The following is a 24,831-nucleotide window of genomic DNA, read 5'->3' as shown; positions in this document are numbered from 1 at the left end:
AAACTGGATGAAGGATACATATGATCTCTCTGTATTATTTTCTTTTTTATGTGATAAAATATACATAACATAAAACTTACATTTTAACCATCTTTAGGTATTCAGTTCAGTAGCATTAAGTACATTAACAGTGTTGTGCAACCATAATCACTGCCCATTTCCACACTTTTTATCATTCCAAGTGGAAACTCTACCCATTAAATAACAGGTCCCTATTATCCTCTCTCTCCACCCTTTGGTAGCCTCTATTCTGCTTTCTGTTTCTATGCATTTGCCTATTCTAGGTACCTCATATGAGTGGAATCAGACAAGATTTATTTTTTTGTGTTTGGCTTATTTTATTTAGCATAACCTTTTTGAGGGTCATCCATGTTGTAACATGTATCAGAATCTCATTCCTGTTAAAGGTTAAATATCCTTGTATGTCTGTACTGCATTTTGTTTATCTGTTCATTTGTTGGGGAACATTTGGGTTGTTTTCACCTTTTGGCTATTGTGAATAGTGCTGTTATGAACATTGGCACACAAGTATACATTTGAGTCCCTGTTTTAAATTCTTTTTGTATATAACTAGAAATAGAATTGCTGGATCCTGTGATAATTGTATCACTAACTGAAGAACCGCCAGAATGTTTTCTACAACAGCTGCACCATTTAACATTCCCACCGGCGATGCACAGGGGTCCGATTCCTTCACCTTTTCAAAGCACTTGTTATTTTCTTGTTTTGATTTTTTTTTTTTTATAATAACCACCCTAGTGGGTATGAAGTAATATCTCCTTGTAATTTTGATTTGCATTTCCCTAATGACTAATGAATGATGCTGAGCATCTTTTCATGTACTTATTGGCCATTTGTATATTTTTGGCAAAATGTTATTTTAGTTTTTTGCCCATTTTTTAATCAATTGTTTATTTTTCTGTATTATTTCATGTGAATCTGCAGTGATCTCAAGATAAAAAAAGTTTAATAAAAAGTTATTTTATTTTCTCAGCCTTTCAGCTGCCTTTTTTCTGGAAGCAGTTGATATCCCTAGGGGACAAGTTGCCCCACCGCCCCTGTATCTTGTTTACCTCTAGGTTTCCGTCTCCCTCCAAATCTCTGCCCTGTTGTTCGTCACTGCCTTTTTAGCTCTCCAATGCCTTCAAACAGGTATTTTATTTTATTTTTATTTTTGGGGGGGGAATTACAAAGCATTTTTTAAATATAATTTATTGTCAAGTTAGCTAAAATACAGCATATACAGTGTGCTCTTGGCTTCAGGAGTAGATTGCCATGATTCATCGCTTACGTACAACACCCAGTGCTCATCCCAACAAGTGCCCTCCTCAATGCCCATTACCCATTTTCCCCTCCCCACCGACCCTCCCATCAGCCCTCAGTTTGTTCTCTGTATTTAAGAGTCTCTTACGGTTTGCCTCCCTTTCTGTAATTTTTTTTTTCCCTTCCTTTCCCCCATGGTCTTCTGTTAAGTTTCTTAAGTTCCACATATGAGTGAAAGCATGATATCTGTCTTTTTCTGACTGATTTATTTCACTTACCGTAATACCCTCCAGTTCCATCCATGTTGTTGCAAATGGCAAGGTTTCATTCTTTCTCATTGCCGAGTAGTATTCCATTGTATATATAAACCACATCTTCTTTATCCATTTGTCAGTTGATGGACATTTGAGCTCTTTCCCTAATTTGGCTATTGTTGAAAGTGCTGCTATAAACATTGGGGTACATGCGCCCCTATGACTCAGCACCCCTGTATCCTTTGCATAAATCCCTAGTAGTGCTGTTGCTGGGTCGTAGGGCAATTCTATTTTTAATTTTTTGAGGAACCTTCACACTGTTTTCCAGAGCAGCTGAACCAGTTTGCATTCCCATCAGCAGTATAAGAGAGTTCCCATTTCTCCACATCCTCACCAACATCTGTTGTTTCCTGAGTTCAAACACCTATTTTAAGCATTTTGTCTAGCTTCTTTAAACTGTTTTCAGTGGAATAGTTGGTCCACTTTACCTAAGCCCCCATTATTGGAAGTGTCTTTTTGTTCAGCTATGGCTTTGCTGAAGGAAAAAAAAAATGTTTACATAAATTTAAAAGTAACTTAAAACATCTAACTCTTAAAAAAAATCTAACTCTGTATGAAGCTTAAAAATAGCACTGAATCTTTTTTCAGTAAAAACATTTCTGTGTGAGATGGAGGTAATGTGGATCCAGGTATATGAGGGGAAATAGCACATTTTCTTCTCCATCCTACAGTAGTTTTTTTTGTTTTTCTTTTTGCATTTGATTATTTTTTAGAGAGAGAGAGAGAGAGAGAGAGAGAGAGAGAATCCCAAGAAGGCCCTTTGTTGACAGGACAGAGCCCAACGCAGGGCTCAAATCCATGAATGGTGAGATCATGACCTGAGCCAAAACCAAGAGTCAGACCCTTAACCGACTGACCCACCCAGGTGCCCCTCTTACAGTATTTCAAGAAAGGAAAATATGCTTAAAGCACTCTTATTGTCAGAAAAAATATACTTATTTTGCTAGGGCCTCCTGCTTCAACATGATCTCTGCAAGGAGGTTGTGTTGGGGATCCTCACTCTTGGTTTGGTGATTCAGTAGGAGGGCTCACAGATCTCAGAAAAGTCAGCAAATGGAAAGGTGCGTGGGATGAAGACTGGAGGAGACCGCCAGGTGCACACTTCCAAGTCTTCTCCCACTGGAGTCACCCAGGACACACCTGATTCCTCTAGCAACTTGTGACAACATGTATGGAATGTTGCATGCCAGGGAAGCTCCCCCAAATTGATCAAGAGTTTTTGTTGGGTATCAGCACGTAGGCATATAGCCCCTACCCAACCTCAGTTAAGCAAAGCTCCGTATGCCCACAGGGAAGCAAATGTTCATTATAAATTGCATTGTTTGCATCAACTGTCTGGGTAGAGTAGTGCAGTGTGGCTCAAGACCTCAGGAATGCGAACCCAGTCTTGTCAGACATAATATTCCCACAGCTCAGTTCTCAGGTGCCAGCCAAGGAACAGCCACGAAAATGGACCTTTCTTGAGAATGTGCCAGCTTTGAGCAACCCAGGCCTACTAAGTTAATGCTTTAATATGCAGAGGCCTATTCTGACCAGACATGAAAAAGGAAGCACCCCTGTTACTCTCTAGTCTCTCACCCTGCAGGATGTTTCTTAATGGCAGTTATCACTATCAAGACCTCATTTGTGTATTTGACACTACTCCAATAACACATTTTAATTCTTTTTCCGCTAGAGTGTGAGTTCCTTGAAGTCCAGAGACTCTGTTCACTGTTGCATCCCCAGTGTCTAAAATAGTGCTTTGCCTAGAGGTACTCAACAGATGTTTGTGGAATAAATGAATGAATGAAAATGATCGTTCATGCAATTACTTAGGAATGTTTGACTGGATATAAATTATTGGGACATGCTGTTATCCTATGAATGACATTTTCTCATCTCTTTCTTTTTCCTGAACAGGTCTATAATTCAGTAGGCAGATCTTTCCCTCGAAGGTTTGTTTTGCCCTTGCATGTCAGTTTGAATGACCCCGAGGGACAGAACCTCAGCCCATTGTCCTATTCTTCAGCCAGTGCTGTGAAACAGGCTGATGGAAAGGTATGCTTTCAAAGGACACTAGACTAAGACTTTGAATTTTAATCGTGGTACTCTATTCATTGGCTGTTTCCCTCAATCTTTGTTGCCCAATAAGTCTGATATCATTCAGCCTAGCAGGGTAAGGTCATGACAGTCGCTTGCACAAGAGCTGCAGGATTCTGAGTGGGAGTGAGCGCTGTGTTTACCTATCCTTTTTGTGTTTTGAAACAGATATGTCAATCTTCTAATGGTTGTGGAACGGCTAAGTATTAGATTGGTATTGATCATCTCCACCTTCTGGAAAGCTTGTGCTTACCACAGCATGTCGTTGTGTAGCTATTAATATCTTAGCTTTGGTAGAATAAGAAGGTCACTGCCACCCCGTATGCCATTTGACAGCTTCGTCACAAAACCCGATGATCTTCACGTATTCATACACGTGATGGAAAGAGGAATAATGGAAAAGATGACCTAGAGTCTCAGTTTCCAAGCCCTATTGCAAACTCTTAGCCCCCTCACTGACCTATACCTCATAAAATAGGTGAGAAAGTAAGCAATCACTGCAAATCCTTTCGGGATCTCTTTTAGATTTGGTGCTCCTATGAAAATCTACATCCTGAGGGTCTAGAGGATGAAGGAGGTATTGAATTTCCCCAGATCAACTATGGCCAATTCAGTGGCAGAAAGTATCGTTTCTTCTATGGCTGTGGCTTTCGGCATTTGGTGGGGGATTCTCTGATCAAGGTGGACGTGGTAAACAAAACACTGACGGTAATGAAAATCTTTTTCCCGTTCTGAACTCTTAAAATACCACTTTTGCCCTTTTAAAGGGCACCCTTAAAAGACCACTTTTTTGAATTAGTTTCTGTTTTGTTAAAGTAGCTCTTGAATTTCTTTTTCTTTTTTTAAAGGAAGGAGTGACTTTTTTTTAAAGGTTTTTCTTTTTAATGTTTTATTTATTTATTTTGAGAGACAGAGAGAAAGAATGAGAGAGAGAGAGTGAGTGAGAGTGCTTGCATGCGTTGGGGAGAGGTAGAGAGAGAATCCCAAGCAGGTGCCAAGCTGTCAGGGCAGAGCCTGCTGCAGGGCTGGATCTCACCAACTGTGAGATCATGACCTGAGCTGAAATGAAGAGTCGGACGCTTAACCAAATGAGCCACCCAGGCACCCCTTGAGCTTCTTTAATATTTAAGCCGCTCAACCATTTACTTTTATTCAGTTTGAGAACCACAGAATCACCTAGGCTAGGGGTATATTCCCTCTGGGGAATCTTACATGAATCCCAAGCCCAGAAAAACAAGTCTCTGTTGGATGTTATTTTTAGAGAAATCATGGGGTTTAGGTTATTGGGACACATAGTTCAGGTCGATGGGAAATTATAACTGCACAGATTGTGTCTGATGATGATGGAGCCTGTAGCTGCAAGCCACCTGCCCCCCTCTATTCAGCTCAGTGAGCCTGGTTCTTTTACTGAATGGATAGTGTACTGACAGCCAGGTGCATGCTGGGAGTGAGAAAAGCTGTTGAAGGCTTCTTGCTCATAACTAGCCTTCTATCAAATACTTTTTTTTGGGGGGGGGGGTCTTACAGATTTGGAGAGAAGATGGCTTCTACCCCTCGGAACCTGTGTTTGTTCCTGCACCAGGAACCAGTGAAGAAGATGGTGGGGTTATTCTCTCTGTGGTGATCACCCCCAAGCAGGTAAATGTATCTCCCCATCACTATTCAGAAAGAGAAGTGGCACTGAGCCTTTTGAGGATTGTATTCAGTGATGCTGTCAGTAGTTTATTCTGATTCCAATACAGTACTTTCTCCCTTTTCTTCCTCTCCTCCTATGTACATACCCTTTTATCACAATCGTGCTTTATTATTATTTTAAAGTTCTATTTATATCGTCATCATAATTTACATTTTGCATATTCATTTACAAAGAATTTTAACACACATCATCTTATTTACTCATCAGAAGAGCTTTGTTGAAACAGAGAGGGAGGCAAACCATAAGAGAATCTTAAATATAGAGAACAAACTGAGCGTTGCTGGAGGGGAGGTGAGTAGGGTATGGGTAAAATGGGTGATGAGCATTAAGGAGGGCACTTTTCAGGATGAGCACTGGGTATCATATGTAAGAGATGAATCCCGGGTTCTATTCCTGAAACCAAGACTACGCTGTATGTTAACTAACTTGAATTTAAATTAAAAAAAAAAAGAAGAAGACCTTTTTTGCATACCATTTTACACACATGGAATTTGTAACTTAGATAAGTTGCAGGAGCTTGCGTCAGATCTCACAGTGGTAAAGCCAGTGTTTAAATCTCTGTCTTCTGACGTCTAGTCTCAGGTTCATGCCATCATCTGTGCTGCCAGTTTCATTGCTCCAAAAATGTAATGTGGTGAGCCCTAGTTCTCAACAATGTTGATGTCATAACTTCTTGTGTAAGGCAGTCTTATGGCAGATAGGTTCACTTTGAGTACAAGCTTTGATCAGTTATTAGTGGCTGCCTGGGGTGTAGGATTCTGAGACTTTTTAAGGGTTTGACGAGGAGAGTGCTGGGATCAATTACTAACATCTGCCACAGGCTTCAGAGGACTTTGTCCTCATTTCATGTAGTTGCCACTCCTGCAATTATACCAGGGCAAGTATCAGTCAGCCTTGTAATGCTGACAAAGTTATTTGTACAGTTCCAAAGTAACTGGAGGCATAGAACTTAGAAAATTTGGAAGAAAAAAATTTCTGTATCCCTTCGGAGATTAAAAAGTCCCAGGTAAAAAGATCCTTAAAGTCAGAGAGATTCTGTGAAAGTAATTGACATAAACAACCTAATTTCTTCACTCTGGGCCTGAACTTCTTCTGCCATAATTTCCTTTTCAAGCTGGTCCAGCAATTCCGCAAACATTCAGTGAATGGATAGCCAAGGCACTGTGCTAGGTGGTGAGGATAGATAGGAAGATGCGTAAGACATGATCAAAAGAATTCTGGGGCACCTGGGTGGCTCAGTTGGTTAAGCATCCGACTTCAACTCAGGTCATGATCTCACAGTTCGTGAGTTCAAGCCCCGCATCAGGCTGTGTGCTGGCAGCTCAGAGCCTGGAGCCTGCTTCGAATTCTGTGTCTCCCTCTCTCTCCGCTCTTCCCCCGCTCATGCTCTGTGTCTCTCTTCTTCGAAAATAATTAAAACATTAAAAAATTAAAAAAGAAAAGAATTTCCAGTATTGTTTTTCCTTTTCTAGAATGAAAACAATTTTCTACTAGTCTTGGATGCCAAGAACTTTGAAGAACTGGGCCGAGCCGAAGTGCCCGTGCAAATGCCTTACGGGTTCCATGGCACCTTTGTCACCATCTAATGGAACAACTCACAAGGCCTAGAAACTAAGTTTACAATGAACATTCTCTGTACAAAAAAAGAGAGCAAAAAAGGCACCTTACCTTCTAAACTGTAGAGATCTGGTTGTAAAATTTCTATTAAAAACCAAATTCTTGGGGCGCCTGGGTGGCTCAGTCAATTGAGTGTCCGACTCTTTATTTTGCCTCTGTGCTGAGTGTGGAGGCTGCATGGGATTCTCTCCCCCGACAGCCCCTCCCCAGCTCTCTGTCTCTCTCAAAATAAATAAACTTTAAAAAAACAAAACAAAACAGAATTCTTGAGATAATCACGGTTTTATGTTTTCTTAGGGCTCTTCCTTGAAAACGTGAAGCAAGTGTTGATACAACCTTTTGAAGAGAGTTTTAAATTTATATTTACTAGATACATCTTTCTCTAGGTAATAAGACTACATGAAAGAAAAAGAGCTGGGTCATCACCACCGTCAGACAGAGTGGTGACAGAGGTCCTTACACTTGGGAGAAAAAATACAAATAATCACAGATTGTAAAATACGAGTACAGCTCTAAAAAAGCACCTTGTTTTTTTCCATCACAGCCTGCCTGTTAGCATGGGCTCTAAGGAGCTTACAGAGGACAGGAAGCCAGCTACGTCATGCTTGGAGGCTTTCTTCCAAAGCACCTGTTTCTCCACTGTCCACGGACGCCACATCAGTTGAGCCACCGACTGCCACCTTCCACCCCACCCCCAGCTCAGCCTTGGGAGGGTGTTGTTTTGAGGGACGTCACTAAGATCACCCATTTCTTCTCATCTCCAGAAATTGAAGAGTGGGTAGTTCTTCATTTGGTTGGGCAACAGGTGGCACTAGAGGCCATCTAATCTCCATGCGTCTAAACCCCACAGCCCGAAGCCTCCTATGTCTGTCACATAAACCACACTCTTGCCAATGCCTTCGAGATCCTTTCTTCCCTTTCCCTTCAGTTATACCTCCTCCCTCCACTTAACTCCAAACCAGGACCAGTTAAACTTTCAGTGCTCCCTCTGCATGTTGAATGCTGCCGGAGAACCCTCCTTGACTTGTAGTTTGGGACAACCGTGAGCTCACTGCAGAGTCAGTTTCTTCCCAGTTTTCCTCAGGAGTTACAGCCAACATCATAAACCCTGTCCTCTGTAGTGAAGTGTTCCCACAGGCACAAAAATGCCACCTGTAAAGGTTTACATTGTGGCAGTAAAGGGAAAGCTCTAAGTTTGGTGTCTGGGTTGATGAAGCACAGAGTAAAAGCAGCAGGTACCAGAATGGCAAGAAGATGGCTGAACAACTCACAGAGATGTGGAGGCTTCGAGGCTGAGGTAAGCATAAGAGAACATAAATCCCCTGATATTTCACAGAAGTCCTCAAAGACAGGAGGATTGTTTTAGATCTTATCTGGATCTAAAGGGTGGAAGAGACTCCAGATGACATCTGGGAAGTATGCCAATCTGATAATGTCTTTCCTCTATAAATCTTTACTCCATCCTAATCACAGGGTGTGAAGTTCAAGCATATAAAGGTTATCAGTACAATCATAAGATTTTGACCCAAGGATGTCTGAATTCTGCCGTGGCTCTGTCATCTATGAGGTTCTTGAAGAAGAAGACAAAAAGGGATCAATGACATTTTATTTGTTTATTTTTTAAAATGACTATTTTGAAAGGTGGGGAGAGGCAGGGAGCGGGAGAGGGAGAATCCCAAGCAGGCTCTGCACCATCTGCACAGAGCCCGACTTAGATGCTCAACCTACTGAGCCACCCAGGCGCTCCACAGTGACATTCTAGAATATGCCTCTATCTATCTATCTATCTATCTATCTATCTATCTATCTATCTATATCTATATATCTATATCTATATATTTATATATTTATATATTTAAATATATCACTCTGATAAAATTGAGTGACCAGATGACTAAGGCTGAAAGCCTAGTTAGGGCCTCTTCCTCTCCCTAAGCCCAACTCCTCACTCACCAGGGTCGAGACTCAAGGAGAGGAGTATGAGGCGCATATGGGAGGGGAAAGGGACTAGAACCCAGCCTAGTGACTTTGTTTTAACTAATTATATCTGCAAAGACCCATTTCCACATAAAGTCATGTTCTGAGGTACTGGGGGCTCAACACACTAATTTTGGGGGGACATGATTCAACCCATAACAGGATCACTGACGGTGAATTTGGTGAATACCCTTAATTTAAAAATGTAGAGCAAAGGCTCTGCAAATGCAATGCCATATTTTATTTAAGTAATTGAGTACAGCAATTTCTCAGAAATTCCTTTTGCTTTGTATTTTGATTCCTAAGACTTCATTCAGAAAGAGTAACCATTGACCATTAATTAGACTGCTTATCTCCAATATGGTCAATGCCTGCCAAGTACTGTTTTACTGTAAGTGATCTTGTATGAGTAATTCACTTATATGGGCCTGTGCTTTCTTTAAATTTTTTTTTAATGTTTATTTTTGAGAGAGAGAAAGCAAACAGGGGAGGAGGAGAGAGGGAGACACAGAATCTGAAGCAGGTTCCAGGCTCTGAGCTGTTAGCACAGAGCCTGATGTGGAGCTTGAACTTGTGAACTGCAAGATCATGACCTGAGCTGAAGTCGGACACTTAACTGACTGAGCCACCCAGGTGCCCCTGGGCCCATGCTTTCTTATCCATGAGAGGACTGGACTAGAGTGTTTATCTCAGAAATATCTGAAGTTTATTCTTTGACGTTTTTACAGCCCACTGGGGGATATAATAAAAATATTTGAAAACATGCTAAAAATGTTTGGCTACATGATAATGCAGAACAAGAGTATGGAGCTGGAGACAGGAGACATTTGAAAGAAATCACGATTTGGGGCCTGTATGCCTGTTACTCTCATGATTTAATCTATCCTTCCTGGAACACTGCCAGCCACATGGTTAGATATTCGATAAATATTTAGCAAAGGAATGAATGGAAGCAAGAGGTGACATAATACTGGGAACTGTTAAGTAGTGTGGATACTCTTTATAAGTAGATGTGGGGAAGCATGATCCGTTTACTCCGGAAGTGTCAACATAGGACAAAGAATTGCTAATGTGTGTGTTCATGACTGCATGTGTTCACACTGTGATAAATGGTTTTATGCATGTGTGTGGATGGTAAGGAAAGCTTGAGAATTTCCCTTAGTAAGAAGAATCTTTACAAACAGTCCAAAGGTAATGTCATTTATGAAAGTCAAGTGCTCCTACATGTGCCCTGAAATTCCCGCTCCCTTTAGGCTATAAGTAGGTTGGCCTTGAGGCCCACCTCTGAGTAACCAGCCAGGGGAGGTTATTATAGCCAGGGCTTTCTAGAAGTGAGTGCGAGGAGCATGTCACAGAGGTCCTTCCAGTATGCAGTGTGGCCAGGCTGACCCTCACGGCCCGAAGTGGCCTGAGGCTGAGCAGACCTTGGAACGAAAGACACTGAGACCTCACCCACGTTTTCTGACTGCTGGTAGGTTTACCTACCTTATCCCGGCTCTTGCTGTCCAAGAGACTGACGGGACGGGACGCTTTACTGCCTCCGGGCCAGCAGAGGGAGCCAGCCGCAGCGCGGAGCCGAGAGCGCGTCCCAGGGCGCCGGCCGCACTGCGCAGCCGCGGAACGCTCGGCCTATCCCCGCCCCGCGGCGAACCGAACCGGGAGGCTACGAGATGAGCGCGGCTGGCGCGGGCGTGGGCGGTCGCCGCTGGGCGCGACTGTCCCGCCTCGTCTCCTTCAGCGCGACCCACCGGCTCCACAGGTGGGGTGTGCCCACAGTGCCCACGCAGGGGGGCGGGGCTCGGGCGCGGGAGCGCAGGTGTGCGAACCGAGGCGCGCTCCCTGCTTCCCTGGCGACCGCGTGACGGTGGCAGCTGGAGTCCAGCGGAGGAGGCCGTGGGCGCGGTGGCACGCGGAGCGGACCGCGCAGGCTTCCTCGCTGGCTCCGAGTCTTGGAGCAACTTCGGGGTTCCTCACATACCCCAGTAGAGCGCGAGGGGTTGCTGCGACAGTCGGAGCAGTGACACAGTGCTCAGGTGACACAGTGCCAGGCACGTGGTGAACATTCCGTAAAAGTGAGCTGCTCCGAGGTGCCAGGAGCGCTAGCCACGTAGCCAGTACAGCTACGACAACGCAAGTTTACCCACTGTTCAGCACGGATGTCGTGAACCCAGGCGATCCCTTTCGTTGAGGCAGCTCTGAGAACAGGGAGCGTGACAGGGATTTGAACCCAGAGCATTCACGACTGCTTGAACGCACCGAGGAGTTGATGTCGAGGCGCGTTTGCCTCTCCTTAGCAAGTCCCGCTCTCAGCATAACGTTTCCCGGTCTGTGAAACGAGGATAATCATTTCTAACAAGGGTCATCCGTTCGTTCGCTGGGCAGGTGTTTGGCCAGCTTGTCAGGTCTTGTGTCAGGTGACAGGTGTTGTGTTAGGCAGCAGCGATCAACACTCACCCGTCCTCGCCTTCTGTCCGGAGCGCGCCATCTGGCCAATCTTGTGGAGGACACAGGGAGGGAATTTTGTGCAAAAGCTTTGTGAACTGTAGCATTCTAAATGTCAGTGGGTGAGCAGGAGGGAATGGGGGAAAATAACAAAGAGGGTCTCAAAAAGGAAGGGGTGGTATAATAGGGCGTTCACATAGGAGGCCTCGTTGAAGATGCATGAACGATTGGACAGGTGGAGTAAAAATTCGTGAAGAAAATTGTTTCCTGGGGGCCCCTGGGTGGCTCAGTGGGTTAAGCATCAGCCCACCGCTCAGGTCTCGATCTCACCGTTGGGATTCCAGTCCCCAGTCCGGCTCTGTGCAGACAGTTCAGAGCCTGGAGCCTGCTTCAGATTCTGTGTCTCCCCCTCTCTCTATCCCTTATCCCACTTGTGTGCGCGCTCTCTCTCTCAAAAATAAATAAACTTGGAAAAAATTTAAGAATGAAAATTGTCTTCTGCCTGGAAGAACAACTGGGTATTGTAATTTTAAAGTTTAAATTTAAAAAATTTTTAAATTTAAATTTCACCTAATCTCACCTAACAACTGGGTATTGTAATTTTAAAGTTTAAATTTAAAAAATTTTTAAATTTAAATTTCACCTAATCTCAATACCCCTCAATGGATTGGTGACATTGTTTGTGGCAGTAGTTAAGTAAGGCGTTATAATGCAAGGGTGTTAAAGAGGAGCCGCAGTAGGTCACATAATTATTTTTAAGGACAAATGAGATTTTAAACCACTTGAGGACAGGCATCTTTTATCATTGTATGTCCTTGCTTCATTCAATCCATGCCTAGAATGTAATAGGTACCCAGTAAATGCTTGGGGAGTTGAAAAATAGAAGGGCCTTGAGCAGATCAGTTGGAATCTTGCTGTGGAATGAGGGTGTGGACTTTGTTTATGCTAATTTATATGGTACAGTAGCCTAATTAAGGGGCATACACTGGTTCCTGACAGCTGAATAATGAAATCAAAATGATTTACGACTCTCCATTTGGTGAGCTGAAGTAATAATAAACTGTGAAGCTTTTCAAAAGCTAGAGCAAATAATGTAGGGAACAGAGAAGGTATCTGAACTTGTGACGTGTTGATTTTTTTCTTTTTTTTCAGCAAATGTCTGAGTAACGAAGAAAACTTGAAACTGTATGGGAAATGCAACAATCCAAATGGCCATGGGCACAATTATAAAGGTGAGGGAAAAGGTGATGAAATTTTAGCCCTTTCAATAAGGATGTAATCAGCAAATATAGTCCTAACGAGTCAGAAACCTTATGGGCAAAGCATGAATACCTTGAGCCTTGAATATGCAGTTACATGGAAGTTCAGAATGAAAAAAATCTGTTGTCTTGGTTGGATGTGTCTTAAATTTTATGTTGTATCTGCTGTGTTAGAGATAATGAATGGTTTAAATAATATTTTTTATCCTTGGCCTTAGTGTACATAATGAGATTTTTTTGGCACCACGTTTCCTCCTAATTAGGTATGGTTGAGGCTAACGTTAAAATTACACCGTATTCTTTGAGTAAATAATGACAGACAAAAGGGAGATATTGGTTAGGAACCTGCTATATGGAAGGAAAATAACTTGGGTCTAAAACTTTGCCAGCAATGTTCCAAGAAAACAATTTATGCTCTAAACAGGTATGAGAGATGCGATTTTTTGAGATAAAGCCGGTATCTCAAAAAACAGCTACGTAAGCCTTTGCATATCATGGCATATAGTATGGTAGAGTAAAAAGATTAGAAAAGGTGTCAGAAGATCAGACTTTCTAGTTTAGTTACTGCCTCTTGATCTATGATATTTGTTATTCTTAGTTTGCTCTCTTATCACGTAATACCTAATGGCGTTTGCACAGAGCTGAAAAAAAAATATATGTTATTAAATTGTAAAACACTCTGAGCATCATTTTTCAAATGCTTCGTTAACTTACAGAGCATTACCGTAAACTGGATATGTTTGTGTAAGTAAAGGCATCAGAATTTTAGGCCCATTAGTGGTTTTGCTTGCTCAGAAAGGTACCACCCAGCATTGGGCCACCTTGGTGTGTAGCCGGACTTCTTTCTGTACATACTCTGCTTTTACAGGCAGTGATCAAGCGGCATCTCCATCCTACCTAGTGGACATTCCTACCCAGTGCATCAACCTCATAAATAGAATTTACACCCTTTCTGCCTTTGGCCAAAGCTCCTGCTAAGCCTCTCTGTCTTGGTTGAGTCTTGCTTTCATTAATAAAGATGTTAACTAAAAGACCAGCTGTCTTAGGGAAAATATAGAGTTTTGTAGGGCAGAGATCTAATACTTAATTTATGTTGCTAACTTGTGCTTGGGTGTTATCTGTTGAAATTCATGTGGTTTTTGGTATTCTGTTTTCTTTCCCATAGTTGTGGTGACAGTTCATGGAGAGGTACGTGCTGAAAATATCTGTGTGCTTTGCGCAGATTGCTGGGCCTTCTCAGCCAACATGATGGATTCTGTGTCGAAAAATTCTGTTCAAATCAATATTGCTTCATTGTTGGCCTTTGTGTATGGTGAGCTGCTGTCATTCCAGACCTTTCCTCTCCCAAAGGGTTATCTTTAATCTGCTATATGTGGACAGATAGAAGATCAGTGGTACCATAAAATGGATACCTGGAGCACCTGGTGATTGTCTCAGAGATGAAGGCAGATGTGGGCGCGATTTCTGCACATTGTACAGCCTTTAATAACTTAGCAGAGGTTTAAATATGAAAAGCATATCATACTAATATTCACCTTTGTTTATTCTTCAGATTGATCCTGTTACAGGCATGGTTATGAATATGACCGACCTCAAAGAGTACATGGAGGTAATGTCATGTTGGGTCCTCTAAGTATATTTGATGGCCCCCCTTTTTACTTTCCCAACTAAGTATCTTCAGAGGTTCCATGACCTTGTGAGCAGAATTGGAGGAGTAGTTGGAGGAACTACTCTCATACTTTTCTAAAGGTGTTTGGGTGATTTAAAGGAAATAAGTCACAGTTGAATTGCAGTGATGGGAATACCTGTAACATGCTCATCTTGTATTCCCTGCTGCCATATCCTGATTTCCTCCAATTAACAGGGATCACATAACAGGGGTTCAATGAAGGACTTGCTGACAGTATCGTTATAGAAGTCCTACAGTGTCAGAAGCCTTAGAGATGATCTCAACCAACTTCTTCATTCTCTGGATTGAGAGAGGCTGAACTTGCTTTAGGTTGTGTGGTTAGTCTTTTACAAAGTTGGGAGTGGACTCCCTTCAACTCAGCTTTGGTTTTGTTATTATACCATGTCACCTGTCTGTTCAGTTCCACTCTTAACCTCTGCTTCTTATTCTTGTTCTGAAATCCGATATCTGTCTTATAAAAATGCTACTAATGATCATCATTTCTTCCATATTACTTATCATTCATATATTCAGCAAGTTTGCCTACTCCGCATAAGTCTTTGAACTAAGCATCAAGGGTACAAAGATGAGTGAGACACAGCCTTTACCCAGAGAATGCTAACATGACTTTTTCTAGGAGACAAAGAATACTAGGTGCTCAGTAAGTTTCAGTTGGATAAAATGATTAAGAGATTCAGTGAATGAACAAACAGCAATGTGTTCTGAGTACATTAGGAAAGCTATAAAGACAGAGTTTTTGCATTTACTGGAGATTTAAAATATATACACAGAGTGTTGTACAATACAAGACAGCAGTATGGGAAATTTGAGGCATCTCATGCATGCGGATGGCCAAATACTGGAAGACAGGTTCTCTATACTCTTCGCCACTTTTGTGTACCCGAGGGACACCGCATAGTCCCCTTAGTAGAAGTAACTCACCATGGCATGTAATAAAGTTAGATGGGGCCTGTGGAAGAAGCTTCAGTGGGAAAGTTGGGACCCGCCCTGGAATTGAATAGGAAACAGTATTTATTTTCTTGATGTCCATGTGGAACTGCCCTTAATTTGATCTGTTTTAAAGGCTATTTGGCTTAAGGCTTAACTCTTTTTCATATGGTTCTGGTTTTGCTCAAAAAATGATTGCTGTTATTATTAATGTACCCTTCTTGGAACCATACCACTGGAAAATTAGATTGTTTCACAAATGTTTACATTTTGTACATTAGCTAAAAGTAAAAAGTTAGAAAGAATAAGGCAATTGCTATTCTTGCCACCAACAAGGGAAAACGTTATGTTAATATATATAAGCATTAGGAAGCAACGGTCTTTATATATTTATATTTTTTCTCCTGTAAGAGTCCAAGATAATTCTTAAATTACTCCTCATAGCAGAAATTTAGAACTACTTACATAATTTCATTCTCAGTCGGCTTTATAAAATGTAACACTCATTGGATCCTTGTCCTGATGACCTTGTGGCATTGTGCTGAAGCTAAGACTATATGGAGAAGTATTTTTGGTAATTTTTAGACAGAATTCACGAAGTGTTAAACTGAATTCTGAATCACTATGGCTGGTTACAAGAAAGCTGCAGTGAATTTTCCTGTACGTTTTGATTTCTTACATCTTTGCATTTAGTAATGAGGAGAACCAGTCATTATGGAGATTTGGGCCTTGCTTCATTTTCCAACTTTAAGCTTTATTTTGTGAGACACAGATGGAGTCCTTACAAGCACCGAGTTAGTGACTAACTGATAAGGTAAGGCTTCTAGAGGCAAAGATAGAACACTTTGGAATTTGAGTCATAAACGGAACCAGTGATATTTTTCCTTTGTTTTATCTACAGGAGGCAATTATGAAGCCCCTTGATCATAAGAATCTGGATCTAGATGTGCCATACTTTGCAGATATTGTAAGGTGAGTGTGACCATCTTGCCTTATGTAAATAGTAGGAAAGAAGAATTGCTGTTAACATTTTATCTGACTGGTAGGTGGTCCTGAAGTTTTATTTTAACATTATTTTTTAAATCCAGAATTTCTATTCTCTGTAAATATCAAACATGAAATTTTGTTCATTTGCCTTTGATCTTCTTTCCTTTTTTTCCTACAGCACGACAGAAAATGTAGCTGTATATATCTGGGAAAACCTCCAGAAATTTCTTCCTATGGGAGTTCTTTATAAAGTAAAAGTATATGAAACTGACAATAATGTTGTCGTCTATAAAGGAGAGTAGCTTTTAGGAGTTCATACTGTAGAAAGATTAATTTCTTTCCACATTTGAAAAAGGTCTTTATCCTCTTGGACTATTAAAAAGTCATCACAGAATTGTTAGAGCTTCACCTTGTGTTCTGGTGCCTCATTTATTGAAATCATTGTGTGTAAGACCTGTTGTGTATTCAAATATATTTTAAAACAAAATTTTGTTAAAGACATTCTGAGTGTCATTTAGAGAATCCTTTATAGATTAAAAATCACTTCATTTTCAGTAAAATGTTATGGTGTGGAATTTAAAAGCAAAATAAATCAATTTTTGTTTTTCCATTATCTCATTTTTTCGTATGCATTTTTTCCTTGGTATAAATATGAATGGCAAAAATGTTTGTAAGACTTACAGTAGGTGAAGCTTAAAAAAAATATATATAGGTGTCCACATAGTCCGGAAACAGACAACATACACTTCTTGATTACTTCTCAGGTGTGCTCAGGGCACAAGATTATTCAGTGAAAATAAGGCATACGATCACTTTAGGTGATGCATTGTAAGTGCATATACAAGGATTGATGGAAATACCAGTTTAGTGCACACTGTTCAAGGCAGTTTTGCACAGCTTGTTGAACTATGAATTGCTAGTGAGGAACAGGACATTCATTGAACATTTATTGGAATATCAGTAAACTATTTATTATGTATAGTTGTCTATGTTTCCAGACCTTATGGCCACCTGAACAATTTTAATTCAGAAACCTGAAGATTAATCATATGTATTAAATCCTATTAAAATAATCAACATGAAAAGGATATCTTACACTGTAACTCATCTCTTACATATAGTTTTTCCTAATGGATCCCATTTTGTTCTTAACATTAAACTTACCTGCTTCAGTTGAACTATATTCTTGGCACCTGGTATCTTTTCTTCATGACTAAATCCGCAAGAAAGGATTTGCTTGCTTCGCACAAAGAAGTGTTCTCATTTGTATTCTAAACTTCTTAAATGTAGGGTTTTATTTCACTCTCCACATAGCAACTAGCACACAATGGATTCTCAGAATGTTGCTACCTGGAAATAGTAGAAAAAAACTTGTGCAGTGACTACTAGAAAAATTTTCAGAGAGGTACCCTTTTGTTTTGGACAGTTAGTAACTAAAGGATATTTTGATAAATTTTGATAGTAATGCCGTGCCCATTTAATGATATTTGAATGTGTTTTAGTTATCAAGCACAATTTTTGTTACTTATACTTGTATATTCTGTATTGATTATTTAAAAGACAGGATTTTAATTTCCACAAATACCATGAAAAGTGGGTATTATTCCCATTTTACAGATGAGAAAATTAAATTTCAGTGAGTTTGCTTGCCTAAGATCACTCAGCAAATAAACAGCAGACTGAATGTCTGACACTCAGGGTCTGTCTGACTCCTGAACACAGACTCTAAAAACAGGGTAATGGAATAATGTATGTATATTTCAAGTTTTTTTTTTTAATAAATCTAATTTTATAGATCTGATATCATATTAGAAAAACATTACTTTTCATAGTAGGGTAGACATGGCAGGGGTTTGTCGTTCATAAGTTGCTTCAAGAGAACCTTTTTTTTTCTACTTACTTTCCTTAGGAAAGCGAGAAGTCTGTCTGTCTGACTGTCTATCACACTGAATGGGTGAGTGAATGAGGGCAGGACCAAAGATAGTATATAGGTGGTTTTCTTCTGTCTCCCTAGAACCTGCTGTCAGAGACCTTATCAAGCTGTTTTGTAATTGTTGCTTTACCTTTTTGCATTTTTCACCGCCCTGAATTCCTTGTGGACAAAGTCTTTATTCGAAGCAGAGTATCTAGTAAATAGCACTCAGTAATTTTTGTTTGATTAAATAAATGAATGGCAGATTGGTAGGAACTGTTGAAATTTTGTAGTACCTTATATATAACGGCCCCTTGGTAAATGTTTCTAGAATTGAATAACATGAGAGTTTTGAGGCTTGAATCCTGGCCCTTGTGCTGCCACTATTCAGCTGTGTCCCTCTCATCTCAGAGCCTCAGATTCTTTGCCCATAACATGAATGATTCGACCTGAGGTTTTCTGAAGTTGCTTCTGCCTGTTCTCAGATTTTATATCTCTGTGATTTTAAATACCAAAGAAGTACATAATAAATTAAGAGAAAGAAGAAGATTATTCTGGGGTGGTGACATTTGGAAAAGCTTAGGGAGGTCAGTCCTGAATGGTAGTGAAAGTGATAGGGTAGGAGGGTGGCCTTTGGAATCCAGAGAAAAGCAGGAACACGTACTGAAGGGATACACATCCACTCGTGGTGGGAATGGACAAAGTGTATTTGGGATGAAGTGAATAGATTGATCTTAAATAGAATAGTAATGAAGTGTGAGTGTGTAATGGGTAGCTAGCTTGGAAATACAGAATGGGGACAGTCTGCGGGCCTTGAATATCCATTTGGTTTCTGTCCTTTGAGCAATAGGGAGCTGTTGAAGTTTCTCTGCTTTTTAAGGAGAATCACCAGCTCGACACAGGGAAGCAAGGGAAACCAGTTGCAGAGCATTTGTGGGGATCCAGACGGGAGGTGATGGTGGCCAGATGCTTGTGGAGCAGGAGGGATGGAGTGACAGGGAGGGAGGGTAGAGCTCAGGTGGTGCACTGCCTCCTGTGGCCTCAGGCATTGTGCTGAACCCTTTCTATTTACCTCACGTTATCTTTGTGACCACCCGGCAGGGGGAGTGGGCTAGTTATCTACTGTAACATAACAGATTACCCCACAGAAGGGTTCAAAACATGATTATCTCACAGTTTGAATGTGCCAGAAATCTGGAGGTGGCTCCCCTGGGACCTCTGGCCCAGGGTCACTCACAGGCTGCAGTCATCTCGGGGATGGATTAGGAAGGGTCGGCTTCTGGCTCACTTGCTCACGCTCACAGGGCTGTTGGTGTGAGGCCTCAGCTCCTTCCTCCCTTGCCTGCCATGGGGGCGCCTGCATAGAGCAGCTTGCTTCCTCAGCACGAGCAGGCCAGAGGGCAGGGAGGGGTGTGCCGCCAGTGAGCACTCTCACCAGCACAGTGGGGGTCCCAGTCTGGTAAGCAAGTCACATTTCTAGATTCTGTTACTTAACAGCAAGTCACTAAATCCACACCACACTGGAGGGAGAGGACTCCATGTACGTTCTAGTGTGTGAAGTATGACGAGGAGGAGAGCAGGAAAGGAGGCTGGGGAGCTAGGCAGGGGCTGTCTGTCATGCTCTTTTTGACGGCAGGGGAATAAAGCACATTTCCTTTTGCAGGAGTGAGTATCAGCAGTGGTTGTTTCCAGTGGAACTCGTGGGTTTTGTGGGTAGATACATATAAATGCCTTTATTTTTTTAATTAAAAAATATTTTTTTCATGTTCATTTATTTTGAGATAGAGATAGAGGGTGTGTGGTGGGAGGGGCAGAGAGAGGGAGACACAGAATCTGTGTGACCATCCTGCAGGGGTAGTGGGCTAGTGACCTATCTGCCTGAAGCAGGCTCCAGGCTCCCAGCTGTCAGCATAGAGCCCCACGTGGGGCTTGAACTCACAAACCGTGAGATCATGACCTGAGCTGAAGTTGGATGCTTAACCAACTGAGTCACCCAGGCACCCCCATATAAAGCTCTTTGAAGCACTTTAAAATTAAAACCAACTCTAAAGTGAGATGTTGAGAAAAGTTACATTGACCATATCGCTATGAACAGAATGACCAGAACTCAGCTATCATTTGTGTTGCCTGAATGGACGCAGTCGCCACCAATGGGTTGTAAAAATGGCCAGAATATGATCAGTTGTGCATATGAGGCCACTAATAGACTAGATCTATGGTAAGTGTCCGTTTTGTTTTTTTAAACTCCAAACTTGTACATTCCTCTTGGAAATAGAATTATTTTAAAGACGGGAAACAGATTGTGCTCATTTTGCTTTTGTTATGTCTGGGATATTTCTAGCCTCCCTTGCACACAGAAAAATCATTGTTAGTTTCACACAATTTAACTTTATAGCAAGATTCTGTCGCAAGACACTTTTGGAGAATGTCCCAGACAAACGCAGTCTCCACATAGCTGCAGAGAGAACTGCTATCACCACAAAAGAAAAGTGAGGGAGTGTGGTTCGTGCATCGCAAGGGTTTTCGGAGCAGCAGTGAGGCTTTCACGCAGCTTGTCAGTTGGTTTGCTTCCTTCAGAAGCCAACCACCTGCCCCCACTGCATTCTGTCACCGTCAAGACGGGAGTATTAACCATTACGAAAAGAATTAGGGGCGCCTGGGAGGCTCACACGGTTAAACATCCGACTCTTGATCTTGGCTCGGGTCATGATCTCACAGTTCGTGGGCTCGAGCCCCACATCGGGCTTTGCTCTGATGGTGTGGTGCCTGCTTGGGATTCTGTCTCTCCTCTGTCTGCCCCTACCCAGCTTGTGTGTGCACACACTCGCGCTTTCTCTCTCAAAATAAATAAACAATAAAAAATAAAAGAAAATAAAGAATTAACATACTGCCCTGTTTTGTCTTCTGGTTGTCGGCTAAAGAAACACCATCCCAGGCTTACATTCTTAAAGATGCCCAAGAAACAAGTTCTCTGTACATCAGCCCAAGGTCAGCTTTGGCTAGCCAGTTTATTAGTGAAAACTCCCAATTTATTATAAGTGAACTCAGTTTAAAAACCTTTTTTCATTTTTCATAAATGTCTTAGTAAATACGAGCCCTGTGACTGATGACAACCTGAAGAAATAGAAGGGCTAGTGTTGTCTTTTACCTTTTGGAGTTTTATTTGCCTGCAGATGGAACCATGGATGGGTGTCTCACGGGCATCTCAAAGTTCACCATTTTCCAAAAGTGAACTTCTGATTCCTCCTTCAGAATTTATTCTTCCACCAGTCTTCCCTAAAAATGCCGATACCATCCATTCATTTTTCAAGCCAGAAATCTGGGAGTTGTCCTGGATTCCTATCTCTTACTTGTAATCTGTCAGAAAGCTCTGTCAGTTCTTCCTCTAAAATGTGCAGTGATTTTGGTCTCTCCATTTCCAGTGCCACTGACCCCAGTCCAAACCGCTGCCATTTCTTGCCTAGATTATTGACTTGGCCTCTTCGCTGGCCTCCTGGTTCCACTTTGGTTCTCTTCCATACTCCTTTATTACTTCTTCCCCTCTCTCGTGTCACCCCTTGAAAGCTTCCTTTTTAATTTTAAAATATAATCCAAACTTTATGCTCCGTATGATGTAGCCACTGCATATCCCCAACCTCCAGCTGTCACATTGTCACATTGGCCTTTTCTCAAGTCCTAAAGCACTCCAGTTTCATTCCAGCCTCCAGATCTTTGTATTTTCTGCCCTTCTGCCTGGAATGCTGCCCCTTACCCCCACCCCCTTACCTCTTCATAAAACCCATCATTCTCCAGACCCCAGCCTAGATGTACCCCCATTTAAAAAAGCCTTCCTTGATTACCCTGTGTAGGCAGAAATCCTCTGCTATTTTCTATTATAATACCTACACACTCCCCTTTCTTGCAGTGTCAAAACTTTTATCTATATTTCCTTTTGTCTCATTTATTTTGCTTACTAGTTTACTGTCTTTCCCAATCACGGGGATGTTGGCTTCATGAAAGCCAGAGTGCCGTTGTGTTATTATTCGTGTTTCCCCAGGACCTAACCTAGTGCCCACTACCCAGCAGGTGCTGAATAATTAGTCGTTGAATGAGTGAACATGCCTGCCATCTCTACAGAAATAGTGGAACCTGGTTTGGTAAAAACTTTGAGATTTAATATCAAACTTTGCGAGTATACTTCAGATAGGTGTTACTCTTTATGTGTTTCATCTCAGAGAACAACCATCACAGAATAAAATCAGATCCCCTAAGTATTTGTCAAAACCTATTTATATGGCAAATTTTATCTTCCTGGAAATTTTCTGTTTCCTTTTGTGGGTCAATTTTGTTTTAGTCCTTGACTACTCTTTTAAGTAAAGACAAGCTAGACCACGCCAATGAAGGATCTTTTAATAAACTGCTGTCTTCACGACCACACCATTGTTGGGTAGCAGCCCTTATACAGGTGTGCACCGACAAGTGCTCCCTTTATAATAAATTCAAGATTGGTGGGTAGTCATTGTCCCAGCTTTTGGAGAGTAGGTTTGCCCCAGGCGGAGAGAGCCTCAGCTGGTATTGCAAAGAATGCCTCTTATCTTTCCATGTGTTTGGCCCCTAAGAACAGGGTTTTTTGTAGAGCACAGAACTTAATAGATCTGTGGCAACACTGAGGCAATTACCTGTTTTTTAGCAAACAAGGGCCCAGTTTTGTTGCCATAATAACTTTGAGTAATTCCCAGAGTACTAGGGAGAAAGTTAAGGCTCCATTCTTTTTTTTCTTTTAAGTTTATTTATTTTGAGAGAGCTAGTGGGGGAGAGGCAGAGAGAGAGAGAGAGAGAGAGGTGGAGAGAGAGAATCCCAAGCAGTCTCTGCACTGTCTGTGCAGAGCCCGATGCTGGGCTCAAACTCATGTAATGTGAGATCATGACCTGAGCAGAAACCAAGGGTCAGACGCTTAACCGACTGAGCCACCCAGGTTTCCCACCATTCTTCTGTTTTTTTTTTTTTTTTAAGTTGATTTATTTATTTTGGGCAGGGGAGGGGCAGAGAGAGAGAATCCCAAGCAGGCTCCGTGCTGTCAGCACAGAGCCCAACGCAGAGCTCTATCTCATAACCCTGAGATCATGATCTGAAGGCTCCATTTTTTTTTTTAATTTTTTTTTTAACGTTTATTTATTATTGAGAGAGAGAGAGACAGAGCTTGAGCAGGGGAGAGGCAGAGAGAGGAGGAGACACAGAATCAGAAGCAGGCTCCAGGCTCCAAGCTGTCAGCACAGAGCCTGATGTGGGGCTCGAACTCACAAACTGTGAGATTATGACCTGAGCCAAAGTCAGACACTTAACTGACTGAGCCACCCAGGCACCCCTGAAGGCTCTATTCTTGAAGGAGAAAACTGTGTTTAGAAGAGGAAACAAATGCAACCTGACCAGATTATGGCATGTAATGTTTTCTACCCTCATTTGAGATTGGGTAGTTAACTAACTTAAGGTTCTTGGCATGTGTTGATTTATTGTGAATTAACATCATGCCTACCTCTATGTGTCCAGCATCTCCATCACTGGTGGCCCTTCGAGGCATGAGTCAGCTCAGCTCCAATTCACTGTGAGAGATCTGGGATCTAAGGAGATTAAGTGACTCTTGTTCAGAGTCACTCATTAAGTGAAGGAGCTAGGATTTGAACCTAGGTTTGTTTGTCTTAAAAAAAACAAAAAAGAAAGAAAAACATAATTAAAATAACTATTCAAAAAATTTCCCAAGGTTTTTAAATGTGCTCTGTCTACATATTTTGTTAATTTAGCCAAATGCTTTTTGAGTTTGTTGGACTCAGCATCTGAGTCTGAAATTATTTTTATATACAGGTTATATGCATATGCATAGATAAATGTGTAGTTTTTGCATATGTTAAATTATTTCCTATTTCTACCAGGTATATATATTTAACCTCATTCTATCTGTATACATAGATACAACTTACATAAAAGCAGGGCTGGGTGCAGGGTGAGTCCATATGTCCCAGTTTCACTGCTGGTCCAAAGTCAAAGAAATATAGCCCAGCTATCAGAAGTAAAATAATTCTAATTTTCACTTTTTTTTCTTTAATGTTTATTTATTTTTGAGAGAGAGACAGACAGACAGAGTGTGAGCAGGGGGAGGGACAGAGAGAGAGGGAGACACAGAATCTGAAGCAGGCTTCAGGCTCCGAGCTGTCAGCACAGAGCCCGACGCGGGGCTCTAACTCGCGGACCGCGAGATCGTGACCTGAGCTGAAGTCAGACGCTTAACCGACTGAGCCACCCAGGTGCCCCTCTAATTTTCATTTGTATCTCTGGAAGGACATTAAGACAGAAATGGTTTGTAACCAAGAGCAGGTGTTGGGAAATCCCTTGGCCTCTCCGTTCAGCCTCCAGAAGCTCCTTTCTGTGCCAATCCTTATGATACTCTTGCTTTTTCTTCTCACTTTCCCTCCTAACTCTTTATTATGTGGAATAATTCAACTCCTCACCCATTGTTTAGTTTCTCTAGAAGAAAGGAGCTGACCCAGTGCGCTAGGAGACATTTCACTTAGAAGCTTGAAGCATGAAGGTGAAGGTGGGGCTGGAGGGAGAAAGATTGTGGGAAGTCAGACATTGGCCATTTCTTATAAGAATTACAAATTAGTACTTTTAGTCCTTGTTATAGGTACCATTT

The 24,831-nt window shown here is 41.6% G+C and overlaps 2 protein-coding genes across 4 annotated transcripts in view; both read left to right on the top strand.

Annotated features, from left to right (window-relative positions):
* Positions 1–7,092, top strand: part of LOC109278650 (carotenoid-cleaving dioxygenase, mitochondrial) — a 107,820-nt gene extending 100,728 nt beyond the window's left edge. For 2 of the 3 annotated variants that reach the window (XM_019469166.2, XM_019469165.2), the window contains 4 exons: positions 3,477–3,614; positions 4,182–4,364; positions 5,184–5,294; positions 6,825–7,092. In XM_019469166.2, the coding sequence (XP_019324711.2) occupies positions 3,477–3,614; positions 4,182–4,364; positions 5,184–5,294; positions 6,825–6,938 (546 nt within the window). In that variant the 3' untranslated portion in view covers positions 6,939–7,092. The remainder of the gene's footprint in view (positions 1–3,476; positions 3,615–4,181; positions 4,365–5,183; positions 5,295–6,824) is intronic. The other variant, XM_019469167.2, reaches the window with a different exon arrangement.
* A 3,467-nt stretch (positions 7,093–10,559) lies between these two features.
* PTS (6-pyruvoyltetrahydropterin synthase) lies at positions 10,560–16,864 on the top strand. The gene is made up of 6 exons (XM_019469147.2): positions 10,560–10,705; positions 12,541–12,620; positions 13,813–13,835; positions 14,200–14,256; positions 16,166–16,236; positions 16,430–16,864. The coding sequence occupies exons 1-6, from the start codon at positions 10,617–10,619 to the stop codon at positions 16,551–16,553; spliced, it is 444 nt and encodes a 147-aa protein (XP_019324692.1). The 5' UTR covers positions 10,560–10,616; the 3' UTR covers positions 16,554–16,864.
* The last annotated feature ends 7,967 nt before the right edge of the window (positions 16,865–24,831 follow it).

The sequence above is a fragment of the Panthera pardus genome, unplaced genomic scaffold (genome assembly GCF_024362965.1).
Source record: "Panthera pardus isolate Hobbes unplaced genomic scaffold, ASM2436296v1 HiC_scaffold_12, whole genome shotgun sequence".
NCBI lineage: Eukaryota > Metazoa > Chordata > Mammalia > Carnivora > Felidae > Panthera > Panthera pardus.
This window is presented reverse-complemented; position numbering and strand designations above follow the sequence as displayed.